General features: G+C 44.7%; 1 protein-coding gene across 8 annotated transcripts; it reads right to left on the reverse strand.

The window, feature by feature from the left end:
- Window positions 1-421: 421 nt before the first annotated feature.
- Window positions 422-19274, reverse strand: LOC116940651 (DNA (cytosine-5)-methyltransferase 3B-like). 8 transcript variants are annotated; one of them, XM_032950794.2, is made up of 15 exons: window positions 19204-19274; window positions 15541-15578; window positions 13198-13608; window positions 12920-13077; window positions 11365-11494; window positions 10475-10585; window positions 9301-9380; window positions 8660-8769; window positions 7513-7696; window positions 5323-5407; window positions 4593-4735; window positions 3634-3700; window positions 2952-3115; window positions 2177-2253; window positions 422-1002 (listed from the first exon to the last, which is right to left on the reverse strand). In XM_032950794.2, exons 3-15 carry the CDS (start codon window positions 13337-13339, stop codon window positions 864-866), a joined length of 1590 nt encoding a protein of 529 aa, XP_032806685.1. In that variant the 5' UTR covers window positions 13340-13608; window positions 15541-15578; window positions 19204-19274; the 3' UTR covers window positions 422-863. The 8 variants fall into 8 exon arrangements, with proteins under 8 accessions (XP_032806685.1, XP_075923659.1, XP_075923653.1 ...); XM_076067544.1 differs by having other exon boundaries at window positions 14343-15578; XM_076067538.1 differs by having other exon boundaries at window positions 19197-19213.
- Window positions 19275-23436: the final 4162 nt, after the last annotated feature.

Consider the following 23436-nt stretch of genomic DNA (forward strand, 5'->3'; position numbering starts at 1 on the left):
AGCCCGGTTTTATTTTTATTCCCAGCGACATGAAAATGCGCCATACGAAGGTGGCTGAGCATACCCCCCCAAACCCTCCTTTTCATAATCAAGTTATTGACTGTCGTTCTCCCCCTCGGCTCCCCTCCCCCACTAGGTTTTTCTATGCCGTCGCCGTCTTTAAACAAGGTCATGCTACAGGGTAGATATGAAGTACTACCGAGCATCCATTTTGTATGACTGCAGTAGCTTAGTGCTCTCATGTTCCGATCCTACTGCATACTGCATAACCTGCTGTTGTAGTTTTTAGTTCCTTTATCCCAAACAGATTGTGTTTTTTTCCCTCTACCCATCTTTTATGATCACAACACTCGTCGCTCCTCTTCCAGTTCACACCATGCTTTTTGTACGGTGTCGTGTCAAGACGATTTAGAATTGTGAATTTCAAGTTCAAGTTTCAAGTTTATTCTGTTTAACCAGGTGAGAACTCCAGATACCAGGATAATTTCATTTGCAAGGGTGACCTGGGTCACCAATACCATACAAAATACAGTTGAAGCAAAGAGAAATTAAACTAAAAACTGTACCACATGAGCAATCAAAAACATTGCACAAACATATCAATGTTAAATCAAAGGTAGATGTAAAATTCCCTGCAACACAAGGTGGCTGGAGCAGATTATTTTTTATACTGATCATGGTAAAAATAACAAACATTCAGATACAAAAACGTGCAATATTGAACAAACATGGTGACTATGTAAACAGACGAGGATATATCCAACGGAGACCACACTGTCATTTTAATTTCTTGGCGCACCGATGCGCAAGCATTCTTTGTCCTGGCTGCAGAATGTCCGTTCGCCGCTTCACGCAAATGCCGGCTACTCAAAGCGAAAATAATCATGTAGGGGGGCAAGCGCCCGGCGCAAGGGTTCGTATGCCAGGTGCCAGCTGTTTTCCAGATCCTCCTGCCAGGACTCTTGTGGCTCCAGCTCCAGGTCTCCGTAGAAGTTACAAATCCTGGCGCAGTAGCAGGAACAGCATTTTTTTTATTTTCTATATAAGAGTGGATAGTGGTGGATCTGGGTGGAGGGCCATTGCCCCCCCCCCTCTTCCCACCCCGCTGTCCGATTCATATTTTACTGATATTTACCAGAAAAAATACTTTCAATGTTTATTATTAATTTAGGGTCTTATTATCTCCCCCCCCCCGGGATGTTTCTAGATCCACCACAGTGTAATAATGTTGAAACATTTAAAGATTTTTTTTTCTCCAAATTCCAAGCTAAACATTCAAATTGTTCATCAAAATTTTCATCATTCACCATGGGACAATCGACTGTTGGAAAAAAAGGCCCCCTCCACCAAACCGGCAGAACATCTCACGACACGCGATGTAAAAACCAACCCAGCACAACTCGAGCTGATTGCATCATTATTCTTGTTCATTATATCACAGGACCGCGAGAAATGGTGGCAGCTTGTGGAGGCCTTCAAACAACAGTTGACTGACCATGGCTCATGACGATGTTACGCACAGGGAATTTGTGGTCAAAATGGTTGAAATTGCAAAAATAGATTCAGAAATATTAATGTAAAAAACAAGTGAAAAAACACATCGTATTGCACTGTGCTTCAAAGAGGAATTCACTCAAAAATCAAGCAGCAGAGCCACCTTGGAAAATAGTCTGGATCCCTCATTGAGGAATTTCTGAGTGAATATTTCTTATCTGGTGAATTACTTGCCGCGTAATAATCATTTGCACACTGGACTGTCGCTACCATCTCCTAACAAGTCATCGGTGCACCACAGCCGATCGGCAAGTCACATGTGGTGGGGTAAAGTGTGGGTACTCCCACCTCTTCCAAGATGTCTGGCCAACGTGCAAGAGTAAGACAAAATATCCTTGGGAGAGCAGTTGTTCTAAACTTGTGGTCCGCCGACCACTGGTGGTAAAGCTTTCAAGTGGTCTGCGGAATTGTTGCGGATAGTTCTGCGGAATTGTTGCGGATAGTTTTAAGAGAGCACCATATTTATTACTCTTTTTACAGTTGATAGTGGGGCCCGGTGGGTCCATAAAGGTTTGGAACCACTGCTCGAGTCCTCTCTAGTGGAGGCTCTTCTGGCAACAATGGCATGAGCAAGATGATTCAGGCATGCATCTTTAGCTTTACCTTTCATTATTTTTCTCACCTGTCCAGGCAGGGCAAGTTTCCCCACATGTAGCAGGTCACCTGCCTGTGCGAGGAGAAAATCTCCACGGGTGGCATCTGAAGGAAAGACAACAGGTGCAGCTCACGAGGATGATAATAGTGATGTCATATGAGGGAAAAATGACATTTTACCAGAATGATGGTAATGTTTGTTATCCAGTCAAGAGCTTCGGGCGATGTGGAGTGAATTTGGGAGATGAGTCCAGGGAATGAGTGGCAATGGAGCATTGTTCACCACTAGTTCCATTGTTGGAATTGTTCACCACACAGTTGCTCGACACAGCAGGGTGGGTGCAGGTAATGCAGGGAGGTGTGAGGATGGGAACAGTGGCGTATTCCACAACTTAAAAAAAACATTCCCATAAATGATAATGACATATGGGAAGCAGGGTAGGGTAGTGGTACCACTTGTGCCTCACAGAAAGAAGGACCTGGGTTCAATTCCCGGCCCGGGCGCCTTTCTGTTTGGAGTTTGTTTGTTATCCCCCTGTCCTGCGTGAGTTTCCTCTGGGTTCTCTTATTTCCTCCCAGAGCAAAAAAAAAAGTAACTGGTATTGGCCAAACATCCCAATGCAAATTACTGAATTGGGATTACAAATAGCAGCAAAAGAATCCCCTACTGCAAACAAAAAACTTGGCAGGACCCTCTGAAAAAAAGTCCCAGTGAGGCTCCCTGGGTGAACAAGTCATAATAGTAATGAAATAAAAATAACGTATGAGTGCGGCACGGTAGAGGATGACTTGCTAGGCCTTACTGCCAAGAAGCGTGATATCTCTTGGTTATTCATGGGGCCACAGAAGCATTCCGCCTCCAGGACCGTGAGCAGCCAGAAGAAGGGCCTGGCACGCGCCTCGTGCTCCCCCGGCCGAGTCATCCGCACCAGGTGGAAGAACTCGTAGAAGAAACGATTCAATGTCTCTGTGGGAAATATTTGAAGAGCGCGGGTGGGGGCGACGTAAGGCTCCGGGCTTCATTTCTCACCTAATGTTTTCTGGGTTGCTCGTAAAAGACTGGAGTAGGTGGCATGTGTCCAATAGCCACAGGCATAGCGAGAGGTTTTTGGTTTTTCATATTACGGTTGCTGACCACAGGCCCAAAGGCCCAACATGCCAAGCTGGTAGCAACAAACAGCACAATTGAAGGTGTGATAGATGAGTTAATGCGTTTCTTGAACCGAGCAAGGTTTTACGAATTTATGAAAAAGACGATGCGAGGAGGGAATTCCAAAGTGGAGCAGTGCGAGGAAATAAACAGAAAGTAAAACGAGGGGACCTGCAGTGTGGTGGTTGGACACAGTCTGGTAGCCCATGTCCTCAACATGGGTGAAGGAATCAATCAGTGAAGTTCACAGAAACAGTAAGCGTGGTAGTAGTGATAGAAGAGTGAAAGAGAGGTGACTGACAGCCATGAAATGAGTGCTATCCGTGGGGTCGTACCGCCAGTGTCGTCTTCGAGAAGGCAGTGTCCTCCAAGCAACAGCGTGAATGGTCCCCACTGCTGGACCTGCACAGAGCACACAAAACTTTTCACAAACAGCGGCACTCCCCTCTGTCGCACTGCAATTTATCATTTCTGTTATTCATAATAATGGGCGGCTGCCCTGGTTAAATGGTTAGCACACTGGGCTATAAATAGGTAACTCGCAGTCAGTTGATCGGCAGATCGCGTGGGCAATGGGGTAAAGTGTGAGCACTCCCATCTCTTCCAGTATCTCTATCCACCGTGGAATAATAAAGCAGATACCCTCGAGAGCAGTGGTTCCGAACCCCCGGGCCGCGGACCGGTGCCGGTCCGCGGCCTGTTAGGAACCGGGCCGCACAGCTGGAGGTGAGCGGTGAGTCCCCGCGTGGCCCGCCCATTATTTTATTATTTACCACTTCCCTCCGCGCCTCTTTCCCGCACTGCGCACTTGTCTCAGTCACGGTTTTGGTAAGCCCACAAGCTAACCCTAGCTAAAATGAGTAAAAAACAAACATCGCTGGAGAGCTTCTTTGAAAAGGGGGAAGACCAAATGATGAACCCCCCCCCCCGGTCCGTGAAAAAATGTCTTCCACGAAACCGGTCCCTTGGTGCCAAAAAGGTTGGGGACCGCTGCTCTAGAGGAAGCTCTCTTGAGCTGCCGAGAGCTGTCAAGCTCTCTAGAGCTCCCTCTAGTGGAGGCCCTTTAGACAACAGTGGCACAAAGTAATTGCAGGGCTGCAACTTTTACTTATTTAATCAGCTACCCCACGTGCCCTGGATTAATCTTTTTCCTCCGAGGTAAAGTTGACAGATTGTCCAAGATCGCACTTGGAAAATTACCGAGCAAAGACAAAACTAACGAGGGCTCCCCCCCCACCCCGCCAAAGGGCTGCCAATCCACTACTGCTGCTCATTGCTGTTGCCCACTACTCACGTGCTTCCCGGTGATGGTGCTCACGTCCGTGTGAATAACTTTGCCGTGGTCTATCGTGGGCATCGCCTTCATGCGGTTGTTGCTCAGGCGGCACTGGACATGGCGGGCGATCAAGCCCTTGAAGTCTCTCAGAGCGTTGCAGGCTGCGCGGCAACGAGGATCGCATAGACCCCAGTTTGCCGTGCGCGATGCCGAGGAAGAAGAAATAACAATTTAAACAGACGAACATTCAATTACCAAACCCTTACAATAACCATGTCCAGGTTATTTCTAAGTTTTTTTTTCCAATTTTTCCTTGCTCTGATTTCCACTTAGTCGTTTATTTCACACATTTCTAGTATAATAGCTTAATTCCTGTACTTTATATTATCTTATGCTTTTGCCATTCTTATGACTCGGGTCACTCATGTAAATGAGACTATCCTGGTCTTTTGAGTTCTCACCTGGTTACACAAAATTTACATGAATTTAATAATTGTTATTCATACTGTATTCAATCACCACACTACAGGTCACAACACTTCTCTTCCTGCTTCATCCCTTGTACTGCTCCACTTCGGAACTCCATCTCATTATCTCTTCCCCCCCCCTCCCCTAGTCCTTATAATAAACCTGCTCAATTAAACAAATGTGTAGACTCTTATCTATTACAGAAACCTCCGTGCAGATGCACCTGTCAAAAGGTGCAACCGTGGTGAAATCAGAAAGGTTACGTATGACGAGTACTGACCTGCGTTGTTATCATCGAAGAGCGTCACCACTCTGACCGCTGCCTTCTTCGCCGGTACCAGCGGTGGGAGGAGCGAGCGAGGTTCCTGCCCGAACACACGGACTGGCTAATACGACACACACACACACTTTGCAAGTGCCACGACACTAATGACTCAATAAAAATGCACGTTGTACGTTCTGTATGTACACCATTCTCATGTACGTATGTTGAACTTCCTTCCCACCATACGCAGCCAACCGTGCTAATCGGAGGTGAGCATGGTGGGAGACGACAACTTTCACACGGCCCACCTGTCAAGTGTTTTCCAAACACGAACTAATGTCATCAACCTCGGCAGAACCGTAACTGAAAGGCTAAGAAAGGGCCTTCTCAGGGCCATATCAGCAGAGCATGAGACCAAGTCTACGCATCTTCCATTGCGCATATGATCCTTATGGCGTACCCCGGGGTACCAAATAATACAAAATGGCCGAGGCAATTCAATATTTTATTTCTGGGACCATAGTGCATCGTGTACAGCTCGTCGAGATGAGTCGATTGCCGCATCGCCGACCATCACAGACTAAAAATTACTGCATTACGGACATTATGCGAGAGCCGGGGCACTATGGTACCCCGGGGTACTGCCATAAGGTTCATATATAGGCCATCACGTAAGCGCTATGTTTCACAGACAGGTATAGTTTGCCAGTAGGGAATGATGCCACTGTGATTGTATCCATTCAAGTTAAGTCATTTGACCATAATTGGTCATGGTGCTTGGAGAGAAACATCGGAAATCGTGCCGAACGCGCAGTACAACCCAAAAAAGCATCGATGAGCTGTACAGCGGAACATGAAAAGCGACGCAGGAGCACGATGCAACATCTGTTACGACCTACTCTACAATACAGCGGTTTTGCCGATTTTATTCTCCACATTTTCGCAGAAACGTGAGGCTCAGGCGCAGCGCAGTACAAACTTCGGACAATATTTACCGGCGGTCAATTAAAGTCACGGGGACTAATTTATTTTGCTTCGGCGCATATTTATCTTTGCCGCTCGCCTCGTGCCCTCCTCGACTCAGACCATGAAGGCGCCATTAACCTAATGAGCACGCTATAATTACCTATTCTGTGTAATATTTCCTATGCCATGTGACAAAATGTCTATATGGGCACTTTATATCAACCCTGGAGAAGTGATTACAAAGGGACTACAGTTCCATTAACCTCGCATCTTGGTTCCAAATTGCCAATCCAAAGAAACGTCATTACCATTCATCTTTTCGTGCGCACGTGCATTCTATATGTCAACAAGCTTACGGTACCCCCACTAAACTTCTGTCTAATGTTCTGTCGATGAGATACATGAAGAAATAAAATCAGTGAAAATTTCAGAAAAGACGAGGGGACCTCCTAATGACAGCTTGCCTCTGTGTGGCACAAAGGGTGACTCAACACCAGCTTGTCTGCCAAAAAGGAGGCGATGATTGCTATGTTGAGTAAGTTGCAGGTGATCTTTTGAATTTGGAAAATTTGGATCACGACAATGCTGCGGATGCCGCCAAAACCTCACCGCAGCTTCCTTCTGTTGTGTAGTTATAAATAATAAAAATAATTAGGGGCCAGGGGTGTGGAAACTTTCCTTAATTAGGCCTGAATAAGACCTTTAAATACCTTTGTCAAACCACACATTAACACACACCTTAACCTAATCCAATAATAACATACAAAAATAACAAGAATTCACCTTTACAGGTGATAAAAATGTAGTGTTGTTGCAAGATCGAAAATATTCCTCTCAAGTATTCCACTAATGGGTAGGTTACGCAACTTGGAAGTTACGAATAGAACACAGCAAAAAAAGTTGTAAGCATAATTATGATTATAATCAGGAAACGGAGGTTCCACTGTGGGCTTGTTATGTAGCAAGGGAGAGACCTAAAGCCAGAGGCTGGTATACAAGAAGATCAGACCATGGAGGTCAGATCTCGACTTCAAAACAACTATGGGATCGAGCAGAAGGAAGCAAATGGAAGTGGATGCTAACACGTCGACAGCATTAGCCCGCGATGACCTCTCGACCTCAACACTCCAACCCCTGCGTCGTTAGGAGGACTCCCACGTGCTCGTTAACCGCCGGTTGAGGTGGGGGCGGCCTCCGCCCCGGCATGGCTCCAGAAAGCCAAAGTGGCGCAGATCGCACCTCTCCGACGGCCCCTTCGTCGGCGATGAGGTCTCGGAGGCGGAGGGCCCAATCATGGCGGAGGCTCAGCGGGCTGCCGGCCTCTAGCGGCCGGCACAGGTAGCACTGCCACAGATGCAAGGCCTTGGCCCTGCGTGCCGTCCCTAGGCCCAGGAGCCGGTCCATGCAGCACGTGCAGAACACCCTAGGTGGGGTGCGTAGCATAGAAATACACACACACACACACACAGGGATTACTTTTACCCGGGTCTGTTCCGGCCGGCGACACAGAAAATGGTGATGTACGAGTGTAGACCCAACTCCCCTTTCTTGTGAGCTCTCTATCCTTGATTACACTCAAAGAACGCTACGAAAAAACTAACTTGACAAGAGGTCACTGGATGTTACACCGCCTCCAGCTGCAGAAAGGCCGAACATCTAGGAGACGAGGCTTTGGGACCAAAACCTCCATCAGGGAACTATTGTAATTTCTGTCCGTTGAAACGTCCTGAGTGCAACCAGGGTTGGAGAGCTCACAAGTGAGTGGGCTACACTCGTACATTACACCTCCACAAGATTATCGTGTCATCCAGCAGACTTGCAAAAACACTAATTTACCTGACACAGAAAATGTGTGCATGAACGGCGATGGTGGAGCAAGAGGGGTGGGAACCTACGGACTGCAGCCCGCGGCCCAGATACCACACGCAAAGTTAATTTCATATGACCCAATGGCCACTCAAGATCTACCAGTGACTTAAATGCAGCCGGATCTGTCCGTGTTCGGCGACGTGTAAAATATTTCCGTACCCAAAACACAACATCTGGTGTACCTCTCACAATGGCTGCGGCTATCAGTGATGTGCCACCGACTCCAGTCTACTACCAACAACCGGGGAAAATCATCATAAGTGAGAAAAATTAAGCCCTCCATACACGTCCAGGCTGGCAGCCGACGATCGAGCCTGGCGACAGAACGACAGCCAGCGGAGGTGGAAAACAGGGAGATGAATCAATGAGACGTGTCCACGCACAGGAGCGAGGTAGATGTTCCATCATAGGACCGTGTGGAATGGCGCAGCGTGTGGACTCCTTTATCCAGCAGTGAATAAATAGATGGATAGATAATTGCTGTATTTCTGACACCAATGCTGTTGGTTTTGCTCACCTCCAGCAGTTGGCGCTCTCACACAGCAGGATCTCCACCCCTCGGCCACAGATGGCGCAGTACGAGTGATATCCATCGTCAAACAGGTACACGGAGATGACGTAATTCACCTAAACGTGGAGGAGACACACACATGTTACCCAGTGGCAAATTCAAGTGGGGCCACGGGGGTGATGTCCCCCCACTTGAGACCACAAAACATTTGTATTTTATTTATGTATATTTCGTGTTTTTTTTCGGATCTATATTGTTTTTAATGCAACTGATAATTTTCCATAAAATAAATAATAAATTATGTTAATTCTATCATATCAAATATAATCTATTGATTTGTTATAATTATTGTTATTAGAAATGCTGGGCCCTATATAAAAAGCTTGATATTTTAGGATCTCTCCACCCTCCTTGGGAATTTTCTAGATCTGTCTCTGATGTCAGTGCGCGTCCATCCGTCCGTCCGTCCATCTGCACGATCTCTGCAACTCACACAGCCACACCTGACCAAGTCGACTGAAGTATGGTTTAAAAAAAATCCCAATCCATCGAGAAGAGCGTAGACAAAGGGCTGTACATTTACACATGCGTATGCAAGTATGCCCAGTGTTGGACGTGTGCTGCGGACTGGTAACAGGTGCATTCACCTTGCAGCTGAGACACAGGCTGCCAGGGAAGAGCGGGTGCTGAGTGACCACCTTGTCACTAGCGCAGCCCAAGCACAGTTCTGTCCCAGACAACAGAGATCATCGTCAAACAAGATGCTCGACAGTTTCCAGAGATCACAAATACTCGCATTCATAAATAACACTGCCCTAAAGAGGAAAGAAACAGCTAATATTCTGTAGGCAATACCCTCTTCTCTAATTAAGTATCGCAAAAATGTGCATGTGAAAAAAGCCAAGCAACCAGTACACGTGCAGTTCGGAATATTAGGCAGTCTAATGGTGAATGTGAAAATCATCCTTATAATATAAATTAGGTACTTATTTATAGGTTTATGAAGCATGTTTTTTTCCCTACATGAAAGAGATTTGACACACACACACCCTCAAAACTGAGAGCAACATTACCATCCTAGCATGGATGAAAAAGTCAGTTTGTCCAAGTCCGACACCATGGTATTTATGAATTATTTATTATTGATGGGTGTATTGAGTGCTTTTGGTATTTGAGCATTTCTCCCTTATTGAGTTGGACAAATTATTTCTATCCAAGAGTCCTTATTGATTGACATATTACACCCAAGTAATATAATTACACAAATGATTACCCACATCTTTTATTCACCTCATTTACATTTGCAACAACACAAACGTAGAAAAATAGAACCAGAAATCAAGGCATCGCCATGCATGGTCCAGACAAATTAACCTAAAGAAAACAGTTGTAATCATAGGCAGGAAAGATAACAAGAGAGGGGAAGAAAAAAGGAGATTAAGAAAGGTTTTTTTTTTATTTTACCAGCAATGGGCCACTGAACAATGTAGCTCTTTTTCAGAAGCGACCTGGCCACAAATGATAGCTCAATAAAGTTGGTATCATGTTGAAATGTATAGCTGCCAAATTCTCTTCAACGTATGTTGATTCTAAATGTGGAGGGAAAAATCGGAGGACCTGGAGAAAAATCCACACGACCACAGGGAGCACATGCAAACTCTAAACGTACAGGTGTCAGGGTTGAGATCAAACCCACAACCTCCTGTATACCACGAAAGGTAGTTAACATCTCACCACCGTGGGGAGTACACAACGGGACTCCCCACATATTTAATGTGTCATGTGCATCTACACGTATGTACAGATGCTGGAACTCCTCACTTGTGTTTATATTTAGTGAAGGGACGCAGAGCAAGCGCTGCTGTTTGAAGGAGCGAGCTCTGTTCCCCAGGTCGTCATTTCCACTCACTGGCAGCAGTACGGTCGCTCCACCTGTCGGCACGCAAGAGAGCACACCGGACGGCACAGAGGTTCCCTCTGCTGGACCAGGAGACAAAATCCAGGGTGCATATGGCGTAGAAGTGTAACGGTTCATCGATTCACCGATCAACATTTTTAAGCTCACTATACATGGATACGGGTGGAGCAGTGGTGCAGTGGTTCACGCACTACGCTTCTGAGTTTCACTCCTGACCATTGCTAACATCAGTGACGAGTGAAATATGAACGGCACCGTCTACCCTGCTGCCCGGTCTGTCACCAGCCCGTGCTCATCAGCGTGGTGATGTGTGGTAAAACAATCTCCATGGCCAGCACGATGTAGTAGCAAGGGCTTGATTCGGCAAAAAGCTCTAAATTATAAGTTGTATTTTTTATGTGAAAATAAACCCACAAAATGGTCACATTATAAAGAGAAAATTATTTTTAACCTCTAGACTGTGGTTAGTCAACTTTAAAACCAAGGTAACGGGGCGAGAGGTGGCCTTGGAAAAAGACAGATAATGAAAAACACGTACGTTATTATTGTTAATTTTTTACGAAAGTAGAATTCACCACCTGTTTTAATTGTTTTGTAAAGTTATTGGTCACTGAGTCACGAGGAGCAGCAGCTAATAATAGAACCAGTGGGGGTTAGAAGGCGCTCATGACATTGGAAACCAATAATTTCTAATTATCATTATTTTTTTTATTAACAAACACGATTAATCCGCAACCCTGATGATCAACACGGACAATAGAGAGGTCGCAGTATCCGAGGTTGGCGCCTTCACCTGCTGAAGGGCACGGTCGTCCTGCCAACGACACGCCTTTCTCTTCCACTCCGTTCACGGGCGGTCGGGAAAGGGTCACAGTTTGGAGAGGATTCCCACAACCCCACGACGCATCGCCAACTACCGGTGCCTAACGGATCAACAAACAAAGACACACCACCAATATCACACGGGACCTCACAATTAAGGTATTTAAACACTTAGGCTTACATGTAGCAGTACTGCTGCTTGTCCTTGGTCAAGTGACAGTGAAAGGTAAACATTTGCAACAGTTTCACCGCACCTATATTATGGGAGACACATGTGGCCTTCCTGGAGCCGTGAGATTGTGAATGGGGTACTTAAAATTAAGCCAATGAGATGCCCTAAATCCAAGCCAAACGGTAACTCCAAACCAAACTCTACCTCTATTTCTGAGAAGCATAAACCCTACTGTAAACAGTGTTTATAGTGATACGTTGTAGTTTTAAAGGCAAATGGGGTACCATTCAGGGTACAGCTTAATAAGTCTTTTTTTTACTGCTGAATACAGTTCAGTCTTCACAGAGAGACAAACACAGCCATTTCGTTCATTCACTTCCTACCCAATCACCCACAATGCGCCCAACTTCGTGAGATCTTGAAACCGAAGCAAGGTAAAGCCTGAATAGTGCATGGATGGGCAGCCACCATGCACAAAACAGATGTTGCAGGCTGCTGTCGGGCTACTTTGTGGGTAGTAGACAGTGCAACAAGATTATTGTTGTACTCCACTTTGCTCCTGTGTCTATGCTCCCCACCTTTACCGACCCATGCTAATTAGTGTGGTGAGACTTGGTCAAATAACCAAGAGCCGAATGGCATGGGGAGGAACCTCATTCACATGTGGATATTTGATTTATTTATTCAGATCTTTCTGGTGATAATAAACAAAATATGGCTTTATGGGTGGGTGACCAGGACGGCTGCCAAGGACTCAAAGCTGTGAGTGCCACTGAAAATGTACGAGTACATATCACTTTATAATTTTCACACAATTACAACAGATAAAATTGAGAAATTATTAACCATCTCGTGAAAAATAAACTGACTCAATAACCAAAGTAAAAAAAATTACTTAAACATGTGTTGACACTTTCCTGGGCAAAGATTTCAAAAAGTAACTCCATGCTCTCTTTGGGCTGCAGAGGGAGCTGCCTGCTCACAATAACCAAACACGGACACTCCGGCAGAATTTCTCAACTCCAGCCACAACCATTGCGAGAGGATTCCTCCTGATCCCCTTTAAGTGGCGATGGGTCAGAGGCTATCAAAGCTGACAAAACTCCCGTGTGAAAAATCAGAAGGTCCCAGCAGGTGGCTGTGTTTTCACCGCAGTGTGAACCGTGTGTGTGGTGGTGGTGGTGGTGGTAACGCATGGCTGTGATCCAGCGCTTTAGAAACAAATAGACAATGGGCTCAGGCCAAATATTTTACTTGTTGGCATCACAAAATAACAGCAAGACTTAAAAATTATACAAAAGATAAATGGTCCTTATTAATTTAGTTGTCAAATCATAGTCAAGTGGGAACATGCCTGAATTCGATCGTGCATCAGGGCCTTTGGGTCTTCAGAACTGCATGGCTTTGGGGCATCTCGCTGCTTGGCTATAGAAGACCGAGGCTCCACGTGCCTTACTCCGAACCAGCGTTGAGATGCAATCTGTGCAGCATTACCCTGCTCACCCATTGCATCTGATTGGGAAACAAGAAATAATCAAGCACACGCATGGATTGCATAACACTGTCCATACACGCGTTTGTCTTTGGTAGTGTTTCGTTGCCAATGATAATAATAAGAATGGTCGCGCTCACACCAACCACGCAGGAAGCAGTACGTCCGTGGACCACGATGAGACACGGGGCTCGGATAGCAGCTCTGCCGGGGTGGGCGCGCCTCAGCCAGCAGGGCCGGAACGGTGAGGTGAAACCTTTTGGCAGTGGTTTGTGTCTGCATGTTTTGGGAAACCCTTTTTGATAGATTTGACCGGTTTTAAAAAGGGTAAGTCCCTAGCAGCAACATAAAGCTATATTAAAGTTTGGTTCACACTGGATCACCTTTACGGATCATCGTACCCGCCCCCCCCCCCCCCTCGTTACCGGAAGGTTGAGTTTAACAGAGTTAATGCAAAACATGCCATGGATTTTCAAGGTTTCGTCGGCTTACAGGAGCCACTCAATGAAGATTTAAAAAAGTCCCTTGCAGGCAGGAAGATTTTAGCATAACTGTATTCCAAATGTTCGTGTGTCGGGAGAAAGAAAACAAGGGCGAAAATGAAATATCAGGTGACAGATGGCAGGCCATCTTTACGCGGTAATTTACAGAAATTGAACCACCTCAAGCAACTCGGCAACGGCCGAGGCAGGTGAATGTTCACGTTTACACAGTACGTTAATGGTGGCTTCAGCCCAGGTCTCAAATCTGAAATCGTTGTATATAAAGTTTATCATCGATTATCCGGCACTGGATTGTCCAGCTTTTAACATTATCTGGCGGTCCCGGGCTGATCGGGCGAAAACAGACAAAACTGCTCCAAAGGCTGTAACAGTCTGGCAATCGACAGTGTGTGAAGAAAAAAGTGGCCAAGCTTGATTTCAGTATCAAATATTATATACACTACATACAACTTAAACAATGAAAATACTTGATTTAAAGCTTTCGTGACTGCAGGAATCCATACTCTTTGGTTCTTTCGGTAAAGTCACGTAGGTATAAAATAAATTACGACGTTTCGGGCGCAAGTCTGCCTCAGCAGCAGACCATGCTTTCCCACCTGATGATGGACGCTTGTGTTGCACCCGAAATGTCGTGATTTATTTTATACCTACGTGACTTTACCGAAAGAACCAAATAGTAATGAACATACTGCGTGTTTCTACATTTTTTCATGACTAATAACTACAGTAAAACAGAAAAAACACAGTGCGATCCAGCGAAAAGTACGTGTAATTCGGCGTACCGGTCTGAAGGCTGCATCAATCCGGCGATCGTCAAACACACGTTGTTGAAACAAGAGCGCAGTACATTACATCACGCCATTCAGTCGAGATTGGAGTGGCAAATACAGTACAGTAACTTTTTACAGTAGGATATTTATTCGTCTATTTATGTTTATGCCAATTTTATATAGTAACCAAATTTAAAACTCAAAAAAAACATACACAACACCTAAAACACGTTATACACGGATGTGCAATAATAAGCTATTTAAAATAATGATGCGATTATCCGGCGTTTTTAAAAATCCGGCGTCCACTTTTCCCCCAAAGCCGCTGTAAAAATCGATGATCTACTGTAGTACGTAATTCTTTTTTGGTTATTTTTCCAAATTGCATGAAACATTTGAGAATTTTGTTTAGTAGACCTGGTGCAGCTAAATCCAAAACCGCTGGTTGGGATTTTCCTGTATGAATGACATGAAATTCAAGGCGAGAGCGCTGGTTGGCGCAGGGAAAGACGTGAAGCGCTATATTTGTGGTTTTGCAGAAATGACGCAGATGTGGTTATCACTGTTGTTTTTTCTGCAAATATGCATTTACAGGTGTGTCAACCTGTTGTTAATGCATGGCATGGGACCTGTTTATGAAATTAAGGCCTACCTTTTGCTATCAGGGGTTATTTTTCTTGGGTTCAATTCAGGGTTAGACAAAGTCACTGATAGTCCCTTGATCAATCTCTTTGGCAGGTGCCCCTAGGCTGAGGTCGCCACTCCACATTCCCCTCATTCCTTCCCCTATCAAGTGTTTAGGAAGGGATGCAATACTCCCTGCTTCCTCATTGCTTTCCCTTAAGTGCATGTCATTCCGCAATGAAACTAATTTTACCTTTTACATTTTTTGTACGATGTTTTGTAACCCCCTTGAATGGGGTGATATTAATTATCACATAAAACCTTTAAACACCACCTTAGTAGCTCAGCCAAGCTCACAGTTGCAATGACACCGTGAGGCACGGCAGATGCGTGGGGAAGCATTTGTCCATCAGTGGATAGACCACGGTTGATGGTGGTAATGAAAATAACAGGGTTGTTCACACAGCCATCAGGCGACTTCTCAGTATGCAAGGAAATGCGATGTCCACATGTCCTCTGTCTGTCGACACTTCACGTAATTTCAATAAAACTAACAAAACCTCTGAAATCAAGATGCGGAACTTACCACACGGCTCACCAGAAATTGCCCCAGTGCCCAGATCTCTGTTGTTTTTGGACAAGATTGGCAATAAAAAACTGTTAGAAAAGAAACATGTTTCATAAGACAAAGAAATTATCATCCACAAAAAGGCGACGTCATATTCCGCTGCAAAACGTAACAGGACTCCGTTACGCTGTACGCTGCCATCAGCTGGTTAGCGCGTGCCAGGGAGAGTTGGGAGATGATCGCATCCTAAATATTCACGTGATCTGGGGGGTTTGGGGGATGATTCGGGCCAAGGGCCGCCGGAGGGAAGGATGGCATGAGGGAAGATGACGCACGCTTAGGGAATGCACGCTTAGGGAATGGTGGAGGGCACACGTAAGTGGGCAGTTGGAAGTACCGTGGAGTAAATCTATCATAAAGCACTCCAACTTATTGCCTGTTCCCATTGCGATTGAAACAGAAACATTCGTAATTCACGTTGCTACAATGAATCACCGATATACACACTTTTTAGAAAACTCATGCAATTAATCTTTCTGTGCATACTTTTATCTAAAACAAGTTCGCTGAATAAAACTTAAATATGTATGGTTTATCGAAAAAAAGTTGATCATAACAGTTTAACACGTAGGCTTTCACGACCAATATTATTCATAATAAAGCTTTTGGGTTAGATCGCGTTATTTATAAATGTGTCGCAACCCTCCACCACCCGACACGGCCAATCAGTAAAAAATGTGTCACGTTGACAAAAGACAAATAGTTCACTACTATTCTGGCAAATTGCCCGATACTGGATGTAATTACCAGCGAAACGTCGTACTCAAAAATTGTAAATGTTGTGGATTCACTCACACACATTTTTTACTGATTGGCCGTGTCGGGTGGAGGGTTGCAACACATTTATAAATAACGCGATCTAATCCAAAAAACATTATCATTTTGATCATAACAGTTATTTAAATTAGATGTGTAGGTTTTCTCGGTTGGGCAGCATCACTCTTGGATGTGTTTTTGTGCAATACAGCGTGTTGTTCGGCCTGACGCTTTGCTTCGCATGCTGAGAGATTGTCCAAGAACTTAAGTTAGCTCACCACCATAGAATATATAGCATTGCCAGCTGCAGGTGGTGTCTGATGTAAGTCGGCCAATCAGGGAGATCATTCACTGAGATATATCAAGGGAAACACGGCGATCTTTAGGTATTAGGTTGTTAAAATTATGTACACATTTTATCTATGATGATAAACTATTTGGACAAACCTATGTTATTTACAAGGGTAACTTGGTAGGTAATAGAGTACAGCAATTACATAAAAAAACATCAACTATTAAACATGTTAATAAAAAGCATGCACATGCATGGAATATGTAATGCTTTTCAATGCGCGTTTGTCTTCTCAAGTATTTAATTAGTAGTATGAAAGTTAACAGGTAGCTGTCAGGATGAATGCATTAATATATTTCACAAGTGCTTTTTGCCCAGGTTTGGGTCTCCAAGTTAAAAAAAATGATCAATGTGGAAGGTTTTCAACATAATAAGTCCCTATATTCAAATTTTATCCATAAAGTTTTGTTAATATTAATTTTTTGGAACTATAGCGCACCTTCCCGTCACTGACGGAAAAAGCTAATGCGCAAACAATTTGAGGCATAGCTGGAAAGCGTTTAAAACACATTTTAAATGTTTGTAAAATAGAATCATCGGTCAGAAAAGAGTGAATTGATGGATGAAAACGATCATCGCTGCTCATTTGCCACGAAAGCCTAAAACCCCTGCCTGCTGCAGAAACTGGGAAACTCAACAGATGTTGAAATCGGGCATCAGCTGGTGAGATGATGGGCACGTTGGGGCCACATGCACGCGCGAATGAGTCAATGTTGACTTAACTGGTCCTGCGAAACAGTCGCCATTAAGTAAAAAAAATATTCGCTGCCTGATGTCAAAAAGGGCCCATTGCTGCTTGTGCAAACTCACTGCCAAACCGCAAATCAATTGATTCCGTAGAATTTTTGCCCACAGGTTTTAAAGTCTGCAGGCACACTTTGTGTGATATACATGATTAATTATATTATTTTGAGTTTAACGTCAATTTTAACAATAACCCTCCACCACCCGACAGAGCCAATCAAATCAATTTGTCTCAAAAGCAAAAGGCAATGTGTTTTTTTCTTTCAGAAAACCTAAAAATAAAAAGCAAGCACATTTTTTTTGTTTATTTTACGTTTCGCTGGAGATGACATAATTTATAAGATGTTAACACAAGCTCAACTCTTGTGTGAAAGTGTTCCAGATCCAGGTTCGTAAGTAGGTGCCACAACATCAGGACAGCCACGCAAGCAAACCAGTTGAATGTTGGTTGACTGGTTGTGATTGCATGTTAGATGAATGTAAGGTGAATCTATTTACCGTTTGGTTAATTATGAAGATGGACGTTTAATGCTAGTGACTCTAGTTAAGAATTAATTGGTTAATTACATGATTTTGGAGATTAACATTCAGGAATTAGTGATACAGTTTGAAGATTGTCGGTATTACGTTATAATAAATTATCAATTAATTTGATCTAAACAGCTATTTGTTTAATGTACTTATGAATTGAATTTAAGTGTTCAGCTGGCACGACGGCGTTAGTACAATGTTTTTAGTAATGAAGGGGCTATTGAAGCGATTATGAATGTAGTTAAATGTGATATATTGCCAAAGAGATTGGCATCATGAGTCTCATTGTTTATTCATGTTTCTTCCATTTAACCGTCACGTAGTGGAGGGTTCGACTTAGAAATCGACATACACGATCTAACCCAAAAGAAACGATGAATTACATTGTTCGTGAAAGTCTACATATATGTTTAAAAATATACGAGCACTGCCTGCGCATCAGCGTGGGATATAACGCGAAATGGATTGTTTACCAATTACACTTTCTGGCCTACTTTCCATCTACATTGCTATGGTGGGATGAAGTCTATCCATTGCAAGACGCTTGAACGTGAACATTAATAAAGATATGACTATTTGGCATGTTAACAATACCAACATGAATGGCAAATCAATATCAACAATATTAATATCAATACGTGTATACATACTACCAAGACAGCTGTACAACTATTTTACAACTGAAGCCACAATAGAACTAGAACAGCCACAATTAAAACCACATAACCACAATTACCAGACTGTAACCACAATCACCATAAGTTGTTACACATCATAATCACCACATAACCACATAGACTATAAGACATAACCACAAAAACATTCTAAGCACACCACAACTACAACAATATAACCACAACAGCTATATTATAGCCACCATAACCACATTACAACCACCATCTCCACATTGTAACCACAACATTATAAACACATCCCCAATGTAACAATAACTACCATATTAGTCGATAGCATATCCACATTACCTCATTAAACCCACAATCAACACTACCTTGATACACACCATAACCGCATTATACCCAAGCACGTGAGTCAGAATTCAACAAGTATAACCACAACAGCGACAAAGTAACCACAACTGTAACCGCATTATAGTTTGAACCGCAACATTATAATCGCAACCACAACCACGCCCGTTATAACCACAACTTAAGACATCCGCAAATATAACCACAACCATAGCAACCACTCTCGCAGTTAAAATGACAATAACCAACAACCACGGCGCGCCAGCTGGAAGATGGCGCGGAGGAGAGTTTCCCGCCAAACGCGGACTGTACCAACTCGGCCTGAGCGCTTTGCGCTGGGAGGGGTGACGACCCCGGGGCAGAGTTGAATTTTTTCACACGTTTATTTTTGCCCGTTTCAGCACGTTCATTTAAAAATGGTAAAACAAATGCTTTTTGCGCCTCTATTATTATGTTAACACTTCCACACTTTTATATTCGCTTGTGCTCGGCGAGAGATATATTGCACAAGTTTTGCTTTAATGCGTTTGTTCCTCAGACGTACCACTTGGTAGCTCCCAGGGCGTCACTAATGAACGGACAAATCAGAAATAGATTCTGTAAATATATACAGTTCAATTACATTCTAGATAATACATAAACAGAATTGCCTCATTAAACACGGACGTTTTTGCAGTTTCTTGTAATCCAAGTGGTTATGTGCTTGAATATATTAATTAAATTTCGTACACTCCTGAACATGCCCCGAGCGATGAACGTACTTGATGGAGGGAATTCTCAAACACGACAGCCCGACTTAACCAATCCTGGATGATAAATTTCCTCACACGGGTTAAAAGAATGTGCGCGTGATGTTTATTTGCAGTTCTACTTCACAGAACCATTTGCCTTTTTTATTCCACGGTTCATTTACAACTCTAAATATGAGCGCCGCGGGTTTAACGCAAGCCTTTGTTCGCGCGCCAATCTCAGGCGCTCTGAGGCTTTTGAGTTCGCGGCGTTAACATCGCCTCATACGCCTGATTGGGGTTTCTCTGGGAAGAGTAGGCCAATGGATGTCCAAACCTAGAGGAGGTCTAGCATAGGATCGCCTCCAGTGGAGGCTCCCATTCTCTTCCGTCCTTTAAACACTCCGCAAACATGGATTGACCAATGGTCCCGGTGTGGGAACATCCTGAAGGCCTTTTCCCGTGCCCCCGTTTTGACCATACTTCACCACGCTGGTGCGGTGTAGGTTGGTGAATTAATCGGATGGGGACCGGGGAGGGTTTGAAGTAGGTTTACATATCACTCCGCCACTAATCCTTGCTCTGGCCCTGAATCCGTAGAGCATTGAGTGCGCTACTAAACCACTGTGCCCATCGCTCCACCACGTACAAGTAAATAAACAGCACGCCATGACTCCTGTTATCATCGTGACTGCGACATTTACGGATGGAATTCCCTCTCGCGTTAGCCATCCACAACTGGTCTAAGCCTCCCAAAGGTTTTCAGAATTGTGTCCACATCCAAACAACCCACGGGGCGTTATCACTGCACGAGCAAAAGCGTCGCATTTACAGCGCCTCTCCTTCCCCTTCCACCACCACCACCCCCCCCAACTCGGCCTCCTCTCCCCCTGCACAACAAAAAGCCCTCCGACTGTGTCATTCATTCTCAGAAATGTGCCGGCGTGGCAGTGCGTCTGTTTCAGTGGACAATGATTTACTTTGTGCTGAGCTGCAATTTAAGACTCCTGCGATAAGCCAATGAGAACCGTCGGTTTTTTTCCCGTTTGGAAAGGCGAGGGCTGTTACAACGTCGACCTCGACTTCACTGGCCGCGTTTAAAGTCTCTCGCAAAAGGGGCCTTGTTGTTGGTCGCGCGCCGTGGGTCAGCGCACTGTGCTCTAAACCCATGTTTCGTGATTGCCGGCCACGGTTTAACATCGGTGCCGAGTGATATGTGAAGCCCTCCCTGAGCCTCTCCGAATTCACCCAAACCGCACTTAGCGGCATGGTGAAGTTATGGCCAAACAACCAAAATATAACCCCCATGGCCAACACGGTATGGGGGGGAGGGGGCGCAGCCTACACGCAGCAGTGCATTGGCAATTTGCTGCTATATTCTTGGTTCTTTCGGTAAAGTCACGTAGAAGGGAAACAATCAAATAATAAAAATATAAAACAATAAAATTATCACGACGTTTCGACTGCAACACAAGCAGTCATCATCAGGTGTGAAAACCACAACAAGAAAATTTGAATTTTTTTTTCAAATTTTGCAGTCGAAACGTCGTGAGAATTTTATTGTTTTATATTTTTATTATGTTATTGTTTCCCTTCTACGTGACTTTACCGAAAGAACCAAGAATATGAATCCCTGCAGTCACGAAAGCTTTAAATCCAAATTTGCTGCTAATTAATGAATATATTATCTTGCAATTAATTAATCTTTGCTCTAATTAAAAGAGGAACCCAACATGTGAGTTTTCGGCCGACTTATCCACTCGTCAGAGCTTCGGGGACTCCCTCGATCATTGCCCTAACGAACCAATGCCCTACCCCGCGCCAAAGCGTATCTCGCTGTTTTAATCGACTCGTCGGCACGCAGCGGAGAGAGGATAGCAAGGCGGGCCCACGGACGTAGGGGCACCCCGCGGACGCGAGTCTGAAGTTGGGAAGACCGGCACCAAAATGATTGCCGGACCTCGAGAGCAAGAGACGGATAAGGAAGCGACTCCCTCCCTCCCTCCCACCGGCGCGGTGGCTGATGCGTACATAAATAACATCAATGATAAATTTGGAATAAATAATAAATATTTGCGCTCACCGCGAATAACCGGCGCTGTGTGTGCGTAAATGAAAGTGAGATGGACCGAAGAGTCGTGGGGGGCGTTGCATGTGGCCTCACGCACGCGACTTGTGTGTATGTGTGTTCCATCGCTCATATCGGTGTCGCGGTGTCAAAGGGTGTTGTGCGGCGAGACTCCGTGGGAGCTGACGATGGGGGGTGATGGAGGACGGGGTGTTTCGGGGAGGAGCGGGCGGAGTTTGGGGGGGGGGGTGTAGAGAGGGATGTTTGACCCCAGGGGAGGCCGCCTCAAATGTCTGCCCCTACTCCGCTCCGTCTCCCTGCGGCCGCCCGTATATTTCAATTAGGGAAGAGGTGCCGAGGTGCCAAACATAAATTACTGGCCATAAAAGTCGCGGGGAATATTTATTACTCTTAAATAATTGATATAGTTTCTGGGGCAGTATATTTCTTGCTCTCTCTCTCTCTCGCTCTCTCTCTCTCTCCACTCACAACTGACTCCTCTCTCTCCTGCCGGAGGCTCCCGCACCCAGCAAGTCCCATCATCCACTTCCCCACCCGCCTCCTCCTGCCCCCGTGCGTGTTCTTGTCTGGGTGACATATGCGTGTATTTGTGCTCTACTGCAGGTGGCCATGCACTTAGCAGGGGGGTGGCGGGAGGGTGTAAGGGGGGCAGGCGTTGGGGTGGGAGAGTGTGTGCATTGCCCACAACAAACAAAGGAAGTCATACACGTGAATCGATGTAGTGTCTTTATTTGTCTTGTGGTGGTAATGTTATGTAATTGCGCCGTGCTTTTAATCTTAACCTGTCAAGTAAAACAAAACGCCGCTGAATGACCTGTTTGTTTCGGTAACAAACTGTGCCACTTTGTTTAAATGTACCGCCGGCAATATTTGCCCGGATAAAGTGTGAAAGTGTCCGCAATATAACTATATAACTCCTTATCATCACCACCACCACCACCAGCCATCATCAGCCCACTGCTGAATGAATGCAGCGGATTTAAAGGGACGACATAACGTATTACTTTATTTAACAATTCAACTATTTAAAGTGATTACGCACATCACGGCTGGTTATTCACGAGACGGGGTTGGTGCTCTGGGATAGAGAAAGATAAACCCATTAAATACTGGTTCTTGAGACATCTAGGGATGTCTCAAAGTCTCGATGATGAAAGTCCGAAGGTTTGGCATTGATCGGACCGGAACTCAAAGTGGTCACGTCTTTAACTCTGCTATCCCTGTGCATCCGCTAACTCCTAGCACTTCCGTTTCCAGAGCCCTCAAAGACATTGATGATCAATTACTAATGTAAGATACATATCCTGTATATACGATTGAAAACTAGAAAGTACAAATTACCCACTGTGACTCGTGGGTCACAAAAATGGACACTGCCAAAGAAAACGTCCTGACAGCTGACAAATACGCTAAATAAGCATGGAGAGGATTCTCTTTTGGAAATATACCGAAAATTAGGAAGATGAACCCACGGATAAGATAGCATACATTTATAGACATCATATTGAATGTTGGTAACGTTAGTGGGCTTGTGCAGGACGCGTCGCTCATGTCCAATGAACGAGACTGGTGACAGATTGGCAGCCAAAAGAGGGAACGGGCCCACGTGGAGGACCGCCATGGAGATGGGACAATGAGATCAGTTCCTGTGCAGGAGCGAGGTGGATT

This window comes from Petromyzon marinus, chromosome 1 (assembly GCF_048934315.1).
Source record: "Petromyzon marinus isolate PM22_M1 ecotype Great Lakes invasive population chromosome 1, UKy_Petmar_22M1.pri1.0, whole genome shotgun sequence".
Taxonomy (NCBI): domain Eukaryota; kingdom Metazoa; phylum Chordata; class Hyperoartia; order Petromyzontiformes; family Petromyzontidae; genus Petromyzon; species Petromyzon marinus.